The sequence below is a fragment of the Platichthys flesus genome, chromosome 8 (assembly GCF_949316205.1).
Source record: "Platichthys flesus chromosome 8, fPlaFle2.1, whole genome shotgun sequence".
Lineage (NCBI taxonomy): Eukaryota > Metazoa > Chordata > Actinopteri > Pleuronectiformes > Pleuronectidae > Platichthys > Platichthys flesus.
In genome coordinates, this window is record NC_084952.1 from 26,912,125 (window position 1) to 26,931,462 (window position 19,338).

The window sequence follows — 19,338 nt, forward strand, 5'->3', positions numbered from 1 at the left end:
CTCAGTGTTTGTCTCTGCTGTTTCTTAAATTTGTGACGGGGGGGGGGCAGTCCTGTGCTCACAAGGCATGTGACTACACCAAAATTGTCTTATCTATGATTAAAATTAGGTAAATATTGACCTCCGATGCCGCCATGTGCTGAGAAACACGTGTCGTGTTCGCCCTGTGCGATGACTTTGAGAACTGTATGCGCCGTAATAGCTTGAGAATCGATCCCAGAAGTCCCAGAAGAAAGCGAGGTTTGGTGGAACATCCATCTCCTGTAGATGCCGCAGGAGATGAATCTACAAATTGAGAGGGCACAAACATCTATGGATTTCAAGCCAGGCAACTCTGCACCACCACACTCCATTATTGTAATGTTTCTGGACTACACAGTGAAGGAAATGGTTGTACGACAAGCCTGGGAACAGAAACTAGTCAACACCAAGACCTTCAATCTCCAGATACGTACCCCCCTGGGCTAAAGTGCCGAAAGGCACACCATTTTATGATGTCACGTTTAATGCATTATGGCACAACAGTGGCTTTAGTAGGGGGCTAAGGAAAGGTCTGACCAAGATAAACCAGTTATTTGAGGGAACGACTCTTAGGGCTTACTCAAAACTTCAGATCCAATATTGTTTTTTGCATAATGACATGTTCAGATATTTTCAAATACGAAATAATTTCACGACACATAAGGAATGAGATGGAATTAAATGATTACCGACTGGTTTTGAACAGTTCTGGATTGATTTGGTGGAGAATCAAATCCATAAGAAAAAAATGTATTCTTGTTTATACAGAAGACTTCACTTAGACTTATCAGATAATATATTTGATGCGAGACACAATAGATATGGATGGTGAGTGGGAGAGGTCCTGGTGTTTTGGCATAAATATCTAAATAGACCAAAATAGACCATTGTCTCACCCTGCCATCATTTAACTGAGCCTGCACATAAACCTTCTCACCAAATGCAGATTTATGAGTGAGAATGTACTCATCCGCAAGAATCCCAGCAACTCCTAAAAGCACCAAGGTTTTAAGATAAATTGACATTTAAACACCCTGCACTGACACCACCAGTCAAATAATACCACTTTTTCTGAGTCAAATTTGAAATTGGGTTTAGGTTAACATTCTCCTGTGTTTGCGGAACTTATGAATTGAAGCATTAGGCACAAGTTTTGTGTTGGAAAACTGAATCAACATAAATGATGAGGATTGAGAAGCCAAAATATCTTGTTTTATTATTAGCTTTTGCAATAGCACCACCCTGAGAACAAAATGTAAGTTAAGATATACTTGATGGTCCCCATTGAGACATTTTCTTTGGGCTTTCTTGCAGCTTGCAGTTTTACACAATAAAAATAAAATCCCTTAAACATTGGCCTATAATAAAGTACTTCCTTACACATGCCACAGTTCACATATACACATCTGCTGACAATAATGACATATTCCATTGCACAATCTTTTTATATTAAATATGACTAAAGAGTTGACATATTGCACATCCCTTATACTGCTCATAAATCTTCTGGAGGGATGGATGCTTTTTAACCCCTTAAATTTTCTGGACAGTCGGTACCAGACGGTTGATCTGTGTCTTTTGCTGCGTAGTCGGGCTACCCTACCAGGCAGTAATTATATATTTTACAAGGCTCTCTAATACAGCCTGATAAAATAACAGCATATACCTCTGCTCCTGAGTATACTGTCAACATGGGACTTCCAGCTTATGCATTATGGGAACACTGTTTTTCCGTACCGACCTGGGATCACCTACGGCCTTTGTGTCATATATCATCTCCTCAGTCATGTCCATATTCAGGACAGGATTGGTTGTTTTTACACCACTGTAAGAAATTCCTAAATTTTGGAATGATATACTGATGGGCTGATGTATTTGTTTATAAGGCCGAGGATGGCTGTATCATCCAAGAATTTTATGATGTAGTTCACTGGGTGGCGTTTTGTGCAATCGTTAGTATACGATGTGACCATAACATGCTGAGTTCAGGTTGTTAAAAAGGAGAAATACAATTTCAAAATAAAAGGATTAACTTTCATCTGTTTCGGTTTCTGGATTAGTAAGTGAGGCTGCAGAGTGTTCAAATGTTAAAATGGTTAAAATGTTAAATGGTAAGCGTGCATAAGCCTTGGGGTTATCTGGGTGTTTACTGATCAGATCTCTGTTGCTATTAATAGCATAGTCTGTGCCACACCCTTGCTTGTACGCAAAACTGAAGATGATCTAAAAACTATTTAGCCTCCTGTTGAAGAAATGACACCATAATCCTCTCAAAACATTGGATGTCAGAGAATTGTTTTAGCCAGAGTCATGTTTATGATTGCCTTAATAGTGTCCCACAGTTTTTTGAGCTCATTGCTGTGAATCTCTGTGCAATGATCTCCATATGTCTCTTCCTAGCTTCTCTGAGCAGTTGATTCAGCTCCTTTTGCACAGTTTTGCTCTGTCCCCGTTTTGATGCCATTTTTTTGCAGTTGATATATTCTTTAAGTTGATATATTAACTTTCTGTTATATAAAACTCTTTATCTTTAGTTATAGGTTTTTTGTTGTTAAGATACACAATAATTTTTTTCTGGGCTATCACTTTGTCAAAACACTAAATTGTATATATTCAGTTACCATCAGTGTAGCATTATCCACATCCATCTCATGAAAAGACAGCTTTGGCACGGGTGAAGGTGGCTCCTTAGAACGTTCTACAGCAGAATTGAGTAGTCCAATCATTCACTCTCCTCTTCTTAAGCTGTGGTGTTGCAGAAACTGAGTCTTTGCTAGGTTGCAGGGAGAACATTTCTTACACACCTGAATCATGCAGTACTGGTTCAATGATCATGGAGAAATACTTTGATGTCCAGCAGATCAGCACACACTTTACATCTGAACAATCCCAAAGACTTGAAGTGCTGGCAACAATTTGACCAACTAACTAGTTTCTTATTACCTCGTGGCTGGTTTCGGGGGTTGTCATAAAGGTTATGTTTATCTAATAACATAATTTATGATGTCAACCAGGAAGGTCATATGTAATGGTTTCCTATTCTCTGCCCATGATATTTTACACCATCCAATTGTGGCTTTCCACCAAGTACCCCCTTTCACCCCTGGTGCCAGATTAAACCCCTTCCAACAGAAATTGCAGCAGCTAATTAATATAACATATTTCATATAGGACAAAAAGAACAAGAACAAATATAATCTGAAGTGATTTCGGTCCAAATAAACTGAGACCTGCTTAAGGAGTGGCAAGGTTGTAGATATTTTTTCTCACCCATAAAAAACAACACCTACACTTTTACAAATTCTTCATTACAGGTGCAAAAGTCCTATGTTTTGAATATCAAATAAAGAAATTCATGCTACAACATTTTGCCACAGTTTCTGCAGCAAGTTTGTTTCAAAAAAATACATTCACACACCCATAACAAAGAATGTAAAGTCTTGGATGAAATTTGCACATCCGCAAGTCAATATGTGCTTGACAATTGAATACCTGCAGAATATTTCTTTCTCTTTGAGCCACAAATTTTATTTTTTCAGTTCCATGCAATCACCTTTGCATCAAATATCACAGTGAAAGTGGACCAAAAGTGATTTCTGTAGCTTTGTAGCATAGGGCAGGCTTATTTAGAGATTTGAGAACCCCATTGGTCAATAAACAAGTATTGAGTATTATTGGTGGTTGGCAAACTACTGTATAGGTTATGCATCATCCATCTAATATCAACATAATTAGTGTCATCAAACATAATATATATGTTTAGTCAGTCCATATGAGCATTTTAACTCCATATTGTTATAATCTCCATCCATACTGACACACCTGAAAACGTACATCATGTTACCATTCACACACTCAGCCTACTGTATTGCCTTGGCCAGGCCAGGATGTAACAGTGGCTATTACTGGGGTGATTGGTTCCAACCTGTTTACTCTGGTCAGTTGATAAAAACATGTTGTACAAATGTATGTTACTGGGGCCAATAACTACAATTTCTGTTTTTGATGAATGTAAATGTCTTTCTTAATTAAGTGAGAGATCCATTCGATGAATACATTCTTGATCGGTAAGTATTGTTATGCTTCAGTAAGTCTGTAAAGTTTTTATTAGATATTATATTCAAGCTTTGAAAACATCAAAAATGAAACATTACTATGATGAGAATGACTGCTGTCTTTTAATTTATTCTTAAATCTCTTTCCAATTTCAGTATTTGAAACTTTAATTGTCAGTTTGTTGTATAAAATTCCAGTTTATTGTCTTGAAACCAAAGTGATATCAGGCTAAAAAGTAGCTAATTGTGTATATTCATAATGGAAATACAGGCCTGCTTACTTTATTTCTTGCTGAAGTAGGCCTGCTTGGTGATTCATTCATTTCCCGCAGGAAAATTCAAGCAATATTGTGTCTCATCTCAGTGAATTGCAAAGCGTTGGTACTAGCTAGGATAATTGCAATGATAACTGTTGTAGAAAATATGTCAATGGCTTGGTCACATTGGGGAATATCAGTTGTGGTCCCCACATTTTTTCCCTCTATAATTTGTTGCCCCTTGTTGCTGTTCCGTGCCAGCTGCAAGGGTCTCAGGTAGAGGTCTCTCACCAGTGGCTGTGGAAACAGTCTTTTATATGGCTAAAAGGATCAGATTTACACATTTAATTGTATTTCAAACACATACAATTCACATTTCATTAGAGAATGCTTACCACTTACCACCATAAAATATGTTTATACTTCACTTTAAGCCCTGTCCTTTAATAGTTGTTAAAATTGTTCCTTTTGGTGAGAGAAGCATGGCAGGCTGATCTGAATTTACAAATCACAGAAATGAATGGTTACTGGTCCTCTATATTTGATGCCCTATCCAAGATCATAAAAGGCCAATAGAGCCGAACCCGCTCACGGCTATATTTGGTATTCAATGTGAGGATGACCATCTTCCTAGGGCACAATCGAACCGCATTGCTTTTGTCACCCTCTTAGCGAGAAGAATAATTTTACTTAATTGGAAACAGGCTGCCCCGCCCTCCTATAAATATTGGGTTAGAGATACTCTACAACTCTTGAAGCTAGAAAAGATCAGACTGACTCTGTGACGTCCTAATGATAACTTCAGCAGGATATGGCAACCTTTTATTACATACCTGCTTGAACAAGTGTGAAGTTTTGTCCTATATGTCATGTACAGTATATTGTCATTTACCATTAATGAAAACCACATGAATGTTCTCTCACACACACCTTATGTTTTGTCAGGTTTTTTTTTGTTTGTTTTATTGATGACAATGATGTATATATATATATATATATATATTATTATTTTTTTAATTATTATTAAATTGTTTCTTTTCTGTTTGTCCCCCTGGGTGGTGGGGGGGGGTGATGTGTTAATATACGTCTGTATGTACAAGGTTTGATTTTCAATTGTGAAAACCAATAAATAAAGTGGAAATCCCTTTTGGGATGTGATAGAGCAGAATGAACTAAGACAAGAGGCTTCACACATACCCTGCCCTATTAGGCTACTATATATATTATTATATCTGTTCATATTCATGTTAATTTTTTGCTGTGTAACTGCCAAAATGACCTTTGATGACCTGCATCACAGCAGATGCATTAGGTATCAGTCTCCGAAAGATCCCGGGCCATAGGATCCACAAATCTGAACTCACTGTGCTTGCCTCCTCCACGAAGACCTTGAAAAAGGCCCTTGTTCTGTGTCTTATCTCCTGTCTCACGCTATTCACACAAACACACACATCTGCTATTCACACACAAACACATCACCCCTTCACCAAATCTACATTAAAAGCACACGCCTGGGAATGTTTCTTTGTCATTCCCTCTGCAGAATGCTCTTCACATGCTGTATAATTGTCTGACCTTCCTTCTAATGAATAAAGTATACTTTAAAGAACATTATTGTCAGATTCTTTATTTCAGAAGTCTCACCAGGTCAAATTTCACATCACATTCCCTTGCCCAAGGACATTTCGGCATGCGGAATGGTGGAGACGGGGATAAACCGCCAACCGTTTGGTTAGTGGCTGACTGGCTCTACCTCATATAAATGAGGATTTTATACCCATGGCTTTGGAATGCATTATATATTTAGTATGTGTGGCTTTTATATACATTCATTTATGTGGATTGTGTACACATTTATAAATGTTTAGTACATTTCTTTGTAACGTCTTATTGGCTGGTGCACATGTGATTTACAAACTACTTTGTTCAAGCACGATTCCATCGTCCCAGTAGTTCAGATGTTTTTCTCAATGGTACAATGTTAGCTATTAGCTGATTAAAATAGCAGATATATGAAGAAGCCTCAAGATGATCTGTATCAGTGTTTTGGCATAAACATAAACTTTTTATGAATCCTTTTAATTGTCTTTTAACAAGTAACAACTCTTCAAAAGCAGTAGTGAAAATTATGAAACACACAGTGTAAATATCCCTTGATTACTTTTACAACACACAGTTGGAACACTAGTATAGGTATAATCATCTCTGTTCTCAAGACCAGCAAGCTTAGCTGCATCAGTTAGTAATGTTGATAATACACAAAGTCTAACAGCACATTATATACAACTATGACCTCTCGTTATGTTTGTCACCCAAAAAAGGTCATCTCCAGCAGTTCATGACAGGAAACTAAATTAATTTCACACTTAACTTTTCAGAATAATGTTTATATAAGGGCCTCATATTTTCCAAAAATACATACTGTATTGTTCAATTTACAACTTAGTTGTCCATACTTGGCTATCTTAAAAATGTATCCTCACACCTCATGAAAGGGGTTGTTTAAAAGTTTTCTTTATAAGGAAACGGAGGCCTATCACTGCCAAACCTCAGAGAGAACTATTACGCTTCTCAACTGAGATACATTGTGCATTGGTGCCCAACTGAGTATTAGGCTAGATGGAAACACATTGAGCTGAATTTGGGACCTAATTATAAATAGTGGTTGTTCGGAGGTTGGTCGCGCTGCCTTGGTCAACCAGGATCGAGCAGGCTGTAGCGGTAATGATCCCTGCGCAGGTTCACCTTCAGAAACGTTGTTACGAGTTTTACTTCCCCGCTAGATAGTCAAGTTTCAGCGTCTTCTCTGCGCTTCGCCAGGTACGTGACCAACTCTGGCAGGGCCAACTCGAGGACCTCATTAAACCATCCAATGGGTAGTAGCGATATGTGTACAAAGGGTAGGGACTTTTCTTCTTTGTACTAGCACTGTGGAGGTTGTTAACAAAAGTGGAAAACTATCTATTATGTGTGCCTAGAACCTGTTTCCTTTTGCTGAGTTAGCATGGGCATTGTGTATCAATCCTGCTACTGATTAGAAAGTGAAAGGTCCATGTTTAGTGATATTTACAGTTAATACTTTTTTAGTGGTTATACTGTGGTCTATTAGTGTTCTAAGGCAGACACAAGAGGCACTTGTTTATTCTGTTTTTAACACCTCACTGGAGACATGCCATGTACCAGTCTGCTTCAAGACCTCCATTATCATCCCTGTCCCCTAAAAAAAAAAGATCACTGGACCAAATGATTACAGGCCCGTCGACCTGACCTCTGTGGTGATGAAGGCATTTGAGCGCCTTGTGCTGTTCCACCTCAAAGCCATCACTGACCCTCTCCTGGACCCCCTGCAGTTTGCTTACAGAGCCAACAGGTCTGTAGACGATGCAGTACACATGGCCCTTCAATTCATCCTCCAGCACCTGGACTCCTCAGGAACCTATGCCAGGATCCAGTTTGTGGACTTCAGCTCTGCCTTCAACACCATCATTCCAGATCTGCTACAGGCAAGCTCTCCCAGCTGAGTGTGCCTGACACCACCTGCAGGTGGATCACAGACTTCCTGTCTGACAGGTGGCTACATGTGAGGACCAGGACCATAAGCACTGGTTCCCCTCAAGGCAGTGTTCTTTCCCCTCTACTCTTCTCCCTGTATACAAACAGCTGCACCTCCAGTCACCAGTCCGTCAACTCCTTAAGTTAGCGGACGACACCAGCCTCATTGGGCTCATCTCTGGTGGGGATGATTCCGCCTACAGGTGGGAAATTGACCATCTGGTGACCTGGTGTGATCTGAACAACCTGGAGCTCAATGCCCTGAAAACAGTGGAGATGGTTGTAGACTTCAGAAGGAACCCAGCCCAACCAAACCCCGTCAACCTGAGAGACTCCCAAGTCTTCACTGCGGAGTCCTTCCGCTTCCTGGGCACCATCATCTCCCCGGACCTCGAGTGGGAACTGAACAGTAGCTCCATCTCCAAAAGAGCTCAACAGGTGATGTACTTCCTGCTGCAGCTGAGGAAGTTCAACCTGCCAAAGACAATGATGGTGCACTTCTATACCTGCATCATTGAGTCCATTTTCACCTCCTGTATCAGCATCTGGTACGCTGATACCACTGCAAATGACAAAGGCAGACTGCAGCGTATCATCCATTCTTCTGAGAAGGTGATTGGCTGCAAGCTGCCATCTCTACAGGACCTGTTTGCCTTTAGGACCCTGAGGTAAGATTGTGGCCGATCCTTACCACCCGGGTCACCATCTGTTCGAAGTACTTCCCTCAGGCAGGAGGCTGCAGTCCATTAGGACCAAAACCTCATGCCACAAGACCAGCTTCTTCCCGGCTGCAGTTGGCCTTATCAACAAGGCCTGGGACCCCCAAATAAATACATGATTCTGATTCTGATGTATTGGTTCTTTGTTTTACCTAGAAATTCAGATGCACAAGTCCAATACTACTTGAACTTCAGCATCTGGGGTTCAAAAGTTGTAAATTATACATTATATATATATTTTTGTCATACATTTTCAGTCCGTTGAAATAAGGCTGAAGAGAAAAAAATTACACAACTGCCTAGAGCCGTTTCCAAATCCTGGTTGGCACGCTCGGTCTGTTAGTTGGTTTGGGATCAGATAATCGGAGGACAAGCTGATTGATGCCCCCAGTGCCCGGCAGAAAGCTCCCCACACATGGGATGCGAATTGGGGCCCTCGGTCAGAGATGATATCCTGACCGTGCTCGGTCAGGAGGTCAGCGGTCTCTAGGGCTGAAGGTAGTTTGAAGAGAGGAACAAACATGCATGCCCTTGGAAAAGCGGTCCACAATGGTCAGTATGGTTTTGTTACTTGCCGATGAGGGAAGACATTGTTTGGTGAATTTCAGGGTTCTTTGGACAACGGGATGGCAGGTTAGCTTGGATGCATGCCTACAAACAGGTACTTGGGATCTGAGGGAGTCTAGAACGTAGAGGCGGTTAGAAGGACCGTTACCTTGGCCAGGTTGCTGGGCCTCCTTTACCCAGGACTCCACCTCCCAGAAGGCAGCTGCCACAATGCACAAAGGAGGAAGGATTACATTACATTACATTACATTACATTTCATTTAGCTGACGCTTTTATCCAAAGCGACTTACAATAAGTGCATTCAAACCCGAGGGTACATACCAAGGACGACAAGAATCAAGAAAGTACAATTTCTTCAAATAAAGCAAAACTACAAAGTGCTATAAGTAAGTGCCATTTAAGTGCTACTAAAGTGTTAGTTTCAAAAAGTTGTTTTTTGTTTTTTTATTCAAGGTAAAGTCGGAAGAGGTGTGTTTTTAGTTTTCGGCGGAAGATGTGTAGACTTTCTGATGTCCGGATGTCAATGGGGAGCTCATTCCACCATTTAGGAGCCAGGATGGAAAACAGTCGTGTTTTTGATGAGTGTTTAGCTCACAGTGAGGGAGCAACGAGCTGATTGGCCGAAGCAGAGCGGAGTGAACGGGGTGGGGTGTAACGTTTGACCATGTCCTGGATGTAGACTGGACCGGATCCGTTCACAGCATGGTACGCAAGTACTGGTGTTTTGAACCGGATGCGAGCAGCCACTGGTAACCAGTGAAGGGAGCGGAGGAGAGGAGTAGTGTGAGTGAATTTAGGTTGGTTAAAAACCAGTCGAGCTGCTGCATTCTGGATGAGCTGCAAAGGTCGGATGGCAATAGCAGGTAGACCTGCCAGGAGGGAGTTACAGTAATCTAGACGTGAGATGACCAGAGCCTGGACCAGAACCTGCACCGCCTTCTGAGTGAGAAGGGGGCGTATTCTCCTGATGTTGTACAGCATGAATCTACAGGACCGTGTTGTTGCAGTAAGGGAGAGTTGGCTGTCGAGTGTTATGCCCAGGTTCCTAGCTGTCTGAGTGGGGGTTAACACAGAGTTGTCAAAGTTAATAGTCAGGTCGTGGATGGGAGAGTCTTTCCCTGGAAGGAAAAGTAGTTCAGTCTTGTCAAGGTTAATCTTCAGGTGGTGTTGAGACATCCACTGAGAGTATGGACATTTGCTGAGGTTCCCACCGACACCAGATATGAGCCTATGAAATTCTCGTCGGACCCCGAATCCACCAGGGCTTTGAGGGGGTAAGAAAGAGAATTCAAAAAAGCTCTGCACGGGTTTCTGGATATATTACCTGTGTTAACCAGGTGTTAAAAACTTAAATAAAAAAAAAACTCAATAAAAAGGTACATTTCCAAGTCCATCAGGACATTGGGATAATTCAGTTTAACACAATGTTAAGGTAACTACTGCGGTAACAGTAGCATTAACTTTTTGTGTGTTTTGTTCAAGATTCAAGATTTTTATTTGTCAAATGCACAACAATAACATTAAGCAGTCGCTGGCAGTGAAATGCTTGAGTCTCAGGCTCTCTTCTAACAATGCTCAAGTAATTACACACTATACAATAAAATAAGAGAAATAGTATAAAATAGAATATCAAAATAGGAAATAATGTATATATCTAAATATATATGAACAGCTGAAGAGAAAATAAAACAACAGAAGTGCAAATATGCAAATATGTCACAGTGCTAGTTTGGAGTTATTGCAGTTCAGAGGAGTTTAAAAGTCTTATGGCCTGGGGGAGGAAACTGTCTCTGAGCCTGGTGGTGCGGGCCCGGATGCTGCGGTACCGTCGGCCAGATGGCAGCAGGCAAAAATGTTTATGGCTGGGCTGAAAGGGGTCTTTAATAATCCGGCTGCTCTTCTTCCTGCACCGCTGGGAGTAGAGGTCCTCTATGGATGGTAGCGCTGTCCTGGTGATTTGCTGGGCAGACTTCACCACCCTCTGTAAAGCCTTACGGTTCAGGGCGGTGCAGCTGCCATACCAGGCGGTGATGCAGCCAGTCAGGATGCTCTCTATGGTGCATCTGTAAAAGTTGCAGAGAATCCTGGAGTCCATGTGGAGCTTCCGCAGCCTACGGAGGAAGAAGAGCTGCTGTCTGGCCGTCTTTCTGATGGAGTCTGTGTGATGGGTCCAGGTCAGGTCATCAGTGATGTGGACCCCGAGGAACTTGAAGCTGCTGACTCGCTCCACCTTGGCCCTGTTGATGGAAAGGGGGGCGTGTTCTTCTCCTCGTCTCTTCCTGTAGTCCACGATCAGCTCTTTCGTTTTGCTGACATTGAGATGGAGGTTGTTGTCCTGGCACCAAGATGTCAGGGCTCTGACCTCCTCTCTTTAGGCCTTCTCATCGTCGCCTGTGATCAGGCCTATGACAGTGGTGTCATCAGCAAACTTAACGATGGTGTTGGAGCTGTGGGTGGCCACGCAGTCATGCGTGAACAGGGAGTACAGAAGAGGACTGAGCACGCAGCCCTGGGGGGCCCCGGTGTTGAGAGTCAGGGTGGAGGATGTGGTGCTGCCGATCCGCATCACCTGTGGTCTGCCCGTCAGGAAGTTCAGGATCCAATCACGGAGGGCGATGTTGAGCCCAAGGTCTCTGAGCTTGGTGACGAGCTTCAGGGGCAGGATGGTGTTGAATGCTGAACTGTAGTCGATGAACAGCATTCTCACATATGTGTCCCTCTGGTCCAGGTGGGAGAGGGCATCTGCAGTCGACCTATTTGACCTGTAGGCAAACTGAAGAGGGTCCAGAGAGTCAGGGAGGGAGGAGGTGATGAATGGTTGGACCAGCCGCTCCGATGTGATAAGTGTTGTACATCTAAAATTAATCAGGTAAAAAATTGGTAAGTATTTATGTAGAAAAGCTGTCAGATGATACTGACGGGGAAAAACGTAGTAAATTAACTTGATTAGTTTTTGAGGATTACATTCAGTTTTATGATTTCTCCTGGGCTACGGTTGTTGGTCTTCTTGGTGCCAGTGTCTTTATATCTACTTGAATCTAATTATTTCATTCATGATTTTTTTCTATTTCTCTCTGGGTGTTATTGTTTGTTTTAATAACCTACATGAGTACACGAGAGGCTGAAGGACTGAAGCTTAAGTTGATGATGATGATGTGAAACAGCTGGACCTCATCCAACAATCAGATCACTGGTGCCAAAAGAAGGAAGACCTCATGTATGGAGCCGCATATTTTGGTGCCATTCTTCAGCTGCATGTGTGATGGTGAGCTGTACCTGGCTGTGCCTCTGCACTGGGGGACACAGAGGAGCTGTGACATGATTTGTTTATATTTCCAGATTCCATTTCTTACCTTCTTAACCAAATTAATTCACTACTAGCAGTCAAAGGTGTTTACAAATGTGACACAAAGAGTCCTGGTGAAACTGTCCAACCGGAAGTTTACCTGTATGAATTGTGACTTCTATAACAATTGTTTATTTCTGTTTACCCTTTAAAAGTATGTATTACATTTACATATTTTGTAAATGTGTAAACAGATGTTTACTTCACCTCTGATATTTATGATTAAACTGTACAGAGTGCATTTTCCATTGACTACAGATGTCTAGTTTTTGCACATTTACCTCTTATGATAAATCAAACAGGACACTGTTTAATTAATGTTTTCATTGTCATGAAAGGTTGTCATAAGACACATAAGCAAAATATGAACTCATATCTTCTCCATCAATGGTTGATTTGATTAAAACCAAAATGTAAAATACCTGTTATTAATATCAAATTAGTAAAGAAGTATTTCATAAAAATCTTACAGTTTACTATAAGCTAAGGCCTGGAGGAACACAAGCTGCTCCTATATTTACAATGTTTAACTGTGTGTAGTTAGACTATAATGATGTTAAATGGTTTTGTATTAATATAGTGCTTTTTCTAGTCTTGACCACTCAAAGCACTTTACAGTACAGTTTTACATTCACCCATTCACACACACATTCATACAGTGCATCTATTCACAGCACTTCGATATCTATGGGGGGCCATTTAGGGTTCAGCATCTTGCCCAAGAACACTTATGCATATGGCTCAGACCAGGGATCAAACTGCCGACCTTCAATTTTGAGGACGACCACTCTACCCCTCAGCCACCCTGGTGGTGATGGAGGAAGGATGCAAACAGTCCAGGAGCAATTATTCATCACAGTTCATGTAGCATCTCACATATGTTCTGACGTCTCTGAGTGTTCTGAAGATTAAAACACGGTGTAAGTAAATATTTAACACAAAACTATTTAAAATTAGTTACATGCTAACTTATAAATATAGCAACAGAGTTATATCATAAACTTAAAAACACAGTCCAAAGGAACAGATTAACATTAGGGTTCAAGAGCAATGTTGGGATTCAGCTGATGCAGGACAGAGGGCAATCCTCAGGTTATTACAAAACAGAGAACTCTACAATATAAATGAGCTAAACATCCATTCTGACAGACACTCCTTTCCAGACAGTGGCGGTAATGCACCGATAAGCTATTTGCCAACTGCGTCTGAAGAAGAAGAAGAAGAAGAAGAAGAAGAAGCAGAAGAAGAGGAGTTCGAAGAAGAAGAAGAAGCAGCAGCAGCAGCAGCAGCTCAACTATTTCATAGTTAAGCTGCTGTTCACACAGTAACACCACTTCTTTGATAGAAAAACAGAGGTATGTTAGCTGCTCTACCATACACCGTTCACATTCAGTCAGTGTGATTGCCTCTGTGTGCTATGTTAGCTGGGACTGTGCTAATCGAGCTAGCTTTGACAAAGAGCAGGCTGAAGTTTACAACATGAAGACGCGTGTGACATGTTTGTGTCTTCAGTTTAATATAAATCTTTGGGTGAAGACGTAACTTTGACTGGTCTCTGGACATGTGTAATAACTTTGATTAATTGGCGAACAAACCGCTGTTTGTCTTGTAGCTGCAGCGTTTCCGTTAAGCTGCCTTTCTGGAGCTTTTTTGTTGTTAGACTTCTGCTGTTGGCATTTGTGCTAAGTAATGTTGCTATCATTAACTAAAGCCTTAACACTTACTCATACGTGCTCCTGTAATGGATAAAGCGTGTGCTTGAAGCCTCTGCTGCGCAGTGTGTGTATTTCGTTAAGAGCGAGCTGTCAGGACAAAGGTCCTTCTTCACATCAACAATAACCACTTCTCAGGTTTATTGATGTGAATTATCATCGCACAATAAAACCAAAAATTATATAAAAGTAAGGTCATTATCAGTTGGTATTTCTTACTTTAATTTCCAAGTGCAGTTAACCGGAATCCAATCTGTGTTTACTGTGATCCCCCTTCTTTCTTTACACCAGCACCAGTTCGGCTCAGTTCACTCTCAGGTACTTGATAGGCGGGTTGTTCAGTATCAGTGTTGTTTTTTTAAGCCAATTTCAGACATGAACCTTTGAGGATGTCCACACACTTGGGTCTGGACATTGTCTGGAGTTAGCCTTTCATACATGAACAACGCAGCAGGAGATTCTTGGCTCAGATATGTTTACAACAACACAAATCTCAGAAATTTAATGTATAAATTCTGCTGTTGAGATCACAGTTTTTTGCTGACAGTTCAAGGTTCAAAGTTTAGTTTATTGTCACATGCACCAACGACAGCGTCATCGGAGCAGTGAAATTCTTGTGACATGGCAGGCAACATCTACTCAGTAGCCGACTTTAGTAAAAATATATATATTACATAGGCAGATAAAAGTCCAAATGAAGCAGCAGTTTACAGGGTGAAGAAGTGGGGAATATTAAATAAAATTAATATATGTGAAGTAAGTGTATATGTATGAGTGGGGGAGCAGAATGTACATGGTGCCTGCTCAGAGGGTCAGTGTTGATTGTTCAGAAGCCTAATGGCCCGGGGGAAGAAGCTGTTTGTGAGTCTGGTAGTCCGTGCTCGGATGCTCCGGAAACGTCTGCCAGACGACAGCAGTGTGAGAAGTCCACAGCGTGGGTGGCTGTGGTCCTTGATGATCTTCCGTGCTTTTCTAAGGCATCTTGTGTTGTAGATGCCTTGCACGGAAGGGAGATGCAGCCAATGATGCGCTCCGCTGTCTTCACCAACCTCTGCAGGGCCTTGCGATCAGCAGCGGAGCAGCTACCATGCCAGGCAGTAGTGCAGCCTGAGAGGATGCTCTCAATGGTTCACCTATAAAGGTTTGTAAGTGTTTTTGCAGCCATGCCAAACTTCTTGAGTCTCCTCAGGAAGTATAAGCACTTTTGTGCAGTTTTGACCACAGAGTCCGCTTGTTTGGACCAGGTAACGTCATCTGTGAAGAACGCACCGAGGAACTTGAACTCGGAGACTCTCTCCACTACAGCTCCATCGATGTGTATCGGACCGTGACTCCCCCCCTCTGCAGCTTCCTGAAGTCCACGATCATCGCCTTGGTCTTGCAGACGTTAAGAGACAGGTTGTTCTCTTGGCACCATGTTGCCAAGCCTCTGACCTCATCTCTCATCTTTATAGGCGGTCTCATCGTTGTTAGAGATGAGACCCAGGATGGTGGTGTCATCTGCAAATTTGAGGATGATGTTAGAACTGTGTGTTGCCACACTGTCCTGCATGTACAGGGAGTACAGGAGGGGGCTGAGTACTCAGCCCTGAGGGGCCCCGGTACTCAGGGTCAGTGAGGAGGAGGTGTGTTTGCCCATTCTCACCACCTGGGGTCTGCTCGTCAGGAAGTCCAAGATCCAGTTGCACAGGGGGTTTTAAGACCCAGACTCCTGAGTTTGGGGACGAGCTTGTCAGGCACAATTGTGTTGAATGCGGAGCTGTAGTCCACGAACAGCCTCCTCACATCCAGGTGGGAGAGGTTGGTGTGTGTTGTCAGGGCGATAGCATTGTCCGTGGATACATCAACACCGGCATCGACCCTTATTACTAAAAGCTTTCTTGACATCTTCCTCAATGTCTTGTTCGTGTATCCTGAGATGTTTATATTTATTTATATTATTTTTTTTATTTTTTTTTACCTCTGTCGCATGATAGAAACTTGCAGAGAATGTTCAGAGATATTCCAGAGTTTAGTGCATGTTTGAAAGCAGCTTTAATTTGATCGCACACTGGCTCCATGATGTTGAGATCAGGTTTCTGTCCAGGATCAGACTGTACAGAATGGCTCATTGTCCTGCTGCACAAGAAATCTTGGATTATCAGACGCTGCCTGGTGATACTGATGATGGAGAACAATCTAAAAATCAAGAGCTAAAATTTTGATGTCTCAACTTTTATAGTCTCAAGTGTTGTTTGTGAGATGATATAATAGCGGGATAAGCTTGTGAAGCCAATTACGGAAAGCCTCTCTAGACCAGACGTTCCCAATTTAGTTCAGTCTTCGAAGGGGGTCGGTCTTGGGGGGCTGCATAGATGGTGTCCTCAGAAGGATGCAGCCCCTAAATTGAGACTAATATTTCGATGTCAACCACCATGCCTGGTTGACACCTAAATCATTGTATTAGAACATTGCTCCAAAAAAATTAAGGGAATATTCCATCATCCTATTATAACACCATGTCACTTATACTTAAGGGATATCTATCTGTGCATTTATGAAGCATTCGTGATTGATTCAATTTCACCTGCTTCTGTGTAGATGAAAGTGACAAAAGGTGCAATGGAGAGACAAAGCAAAACAACCCCCAAAAAGGGAACTTTTTTGCATGTAGTGGCCACAGACAATTGCGCTCTCCTTATCTGACTGGCCATTACCTTCCCCTTACCTACATCCAATTGAGCACCTATGGAACGTTATGTATAGTGTAGCCGACACCACCAAGTATCGCCACAGACTGTCCAGGAGCTTACCGATGCCCTGAAACAGGTCTGGGAGATCCCCCAGGACACCATCTGCAACCTCATCAGGAGAATGCCTAGATTTTGTTGGGAGTGAATACAGACACGTTGAGGCCATACACACTACTGATTCACATGATGAGTTGCCGTGATGAAATTAATGCAAGTTTGATCAACCTCTGATTTCAATAGTTTATTTTATTTTTTTAATCCAGCCCTTGATGGGTTCTTTATTTTGGTTTCCATCGACCCTTGTTACTTATTTTGTTCTCTACAAATGATTCAATGTACATCTGTAGAGACTTTAAGTGTTCCCTTTTTTTTCTTTGAGCAGTGTATATGCTCTCTGTAATGGATTTCTAAACTCAAGTCTAAGCTCAAGTGAAAATAACCTTGATGACATTGCTAAGCCATTATGAGGGTTATTTTCTCAGAGTAATACCCCTTTAATGGAACAGTATAACTTACAACCTAAGTAAACGCCAATGCCAACTCACAAACAGTATTTAGCTGCTAAGAAACATATGGTAAATAGAGTAAAGTGTCTGTTAGCTGTGGACACATACGAATTGCTAGCAGAGAAATAAGAGCTAAAAGAGCTATAACTGACTATGTGGAGGATCATTTGGTAATGGCTTGTTGCTCTCACCTTCCTACTGGTAATCAAATAGAATAAACCGTTCTAATAGATAGTGTTGTAGTGCAGCGATATTCTGGTAGCCCGAAATGAAATTGGTTAATTTTAGCCAATGAGATTGCTACAGTAATGTTAGAGATTGGAAGAGTGGTTATGCCTGGACAGGCACACACAAAAGGAGATACAAAAAAAGCAAGAGGCAATTCCTCTTCCTAGCCTAAATTGTTTGATATTACACTAAATGCACCTATATATTGCACTATCATGCAAGCACTTTGTAGTTTAGCTTTTTTTAAGGCAATGCACTTACATGATTCTTGCTGTTCTGGATTTGTACCGTCATATTTGAATGCACTTATTGTAAGTTGCTTTGGATAAGAACGTAGTAGGACTGGATCATCACACTCCTGTGACCAATCCTGCATGAGACTTGAGGTTAGGCTTGCCTTTCTCATTAGCATACAGTCACAGAAATACAGAAATACATAAATGTGGAAATATATTTAAGATGTTTATTTATACATTACTGTATTTATTTACTTAATTATGAATGCATTTATTTATTTATACATAAGTCATGTATCGTCCTCCATACTGTTATCCAGGAACATAAATATAAATTCAGCAAGTTTTTATAAAGATCAGCTCTAAGTTTGTGATTAGAAAAAATCAGAGGTGCAGAATCTCCTGTTGACCAGCAGTGTAATGCGGCTAATGAAGATGCACACCTCTTGTGTTCACACTGACAAAGATCTATCATGTGTTTAAAATAAAATTCTTTGTTACATTGATAATTGTTTGATATTAAAACAATAGCCCTCTGAATAGGTATCTATTGGTGACGTGCCTAGAGATTCCCACGCCTAGTGTTATGGAAATGCATAATGCAGTCACTAACAGGTGCAATTTAAATGTTGTCTGCATTTGATGAAAGACAAAAGTGAAAGATTGCCTTAAATACTTCCTCATGGCACCTCAGCTTCTTCAACTGTGAGGGGAAGTGTCCTCAACTATAATCTGTTAGATAAAGATGTTAGAATGACATGCTCAACCTGTGATACCTTGTGTCCTTCTCCCACAATCCCATTAGCTTTCCATCTTCTGTGATACTCTGTCTAGAATGATTGCTTGAGGAATAGATCCTCCAGGCTGCAGGAGGAAGGAGGTGCATGTGCGTGTGTGTGTGTAAAAGCCGGAGGCGTAAGGTAGTACCGATGGGTCCGAGGAGGAAGGCCTCTAAACTCCAGCCTGTTGGGGGCAGCGGTGGAGAGGAACTGGTCCACTGTCCCTGTGAGCCCAAGGACTACATCAACGAGCTGTCCCATGAAGTCCTCTGTCACATATTTAGGTACACCGTCCTCCTACAATTCTGTCATTTACTTTAACATAAATTATATATATGAATAGAACCCTACAATATGTGTTTTCATTGTCTTGCATTTTGCAAGACCATCACTGTGAGTATGATGTCAGCTCCGTAGGTTGCACTGTAGTTAAGCAGGGTGTTTATATCACAGGAAAAAAAAAAACTGTTTGTAATTAAACCCTTTTTAATGAAACGTTGTGAAAAATTAAGGTACTTAATTATGTTGATGCAAGTCATCTAAAAAATTGCAACAATGCTCAAATACACCCAGAGGTTTTAGACAGAACATTTTGACAGTATGGACAGTATCACAAAATCTTTGATG

General features: G+C 41.4%; 1 protein-coding gene across 4 annotated transcripts in view; it reads left to right on the top strand.

The window, feature by feature from the left end:
• Nucleotides 1–13,737: 13,737 nt before the first annotated feature.
• Nucleotides 13,738–19,338, top strand: part of fbxo38 (F-box protein 38) — a 63,481-nt gene continuing 57,880 nt past the window's right edge. The window contains exons 1-3 of one of the 4 annotated variants that reach the window (XR_009921691.1): nt 13,738–13,873; nt 15,224–15,371; nt 15,475–18,995. Coding sequence is in view for 3 of the 4 variants with exons in the window: in XM_062393386.1 (XP_062249370.1) it covers nt 18,817–18,995 (179 nt within the window). In the remaining variant the exon portion in view is untranslated. The remainder of the gene's footprint in view (nt 13,874–15,223; nt 15,372–15,474; nt 18,996–19,338) is intronic. The other 3 variants (XM_062393385.1, XM_062393386.1, XM_062393387.1) reach the window with 3 other exon arrangements.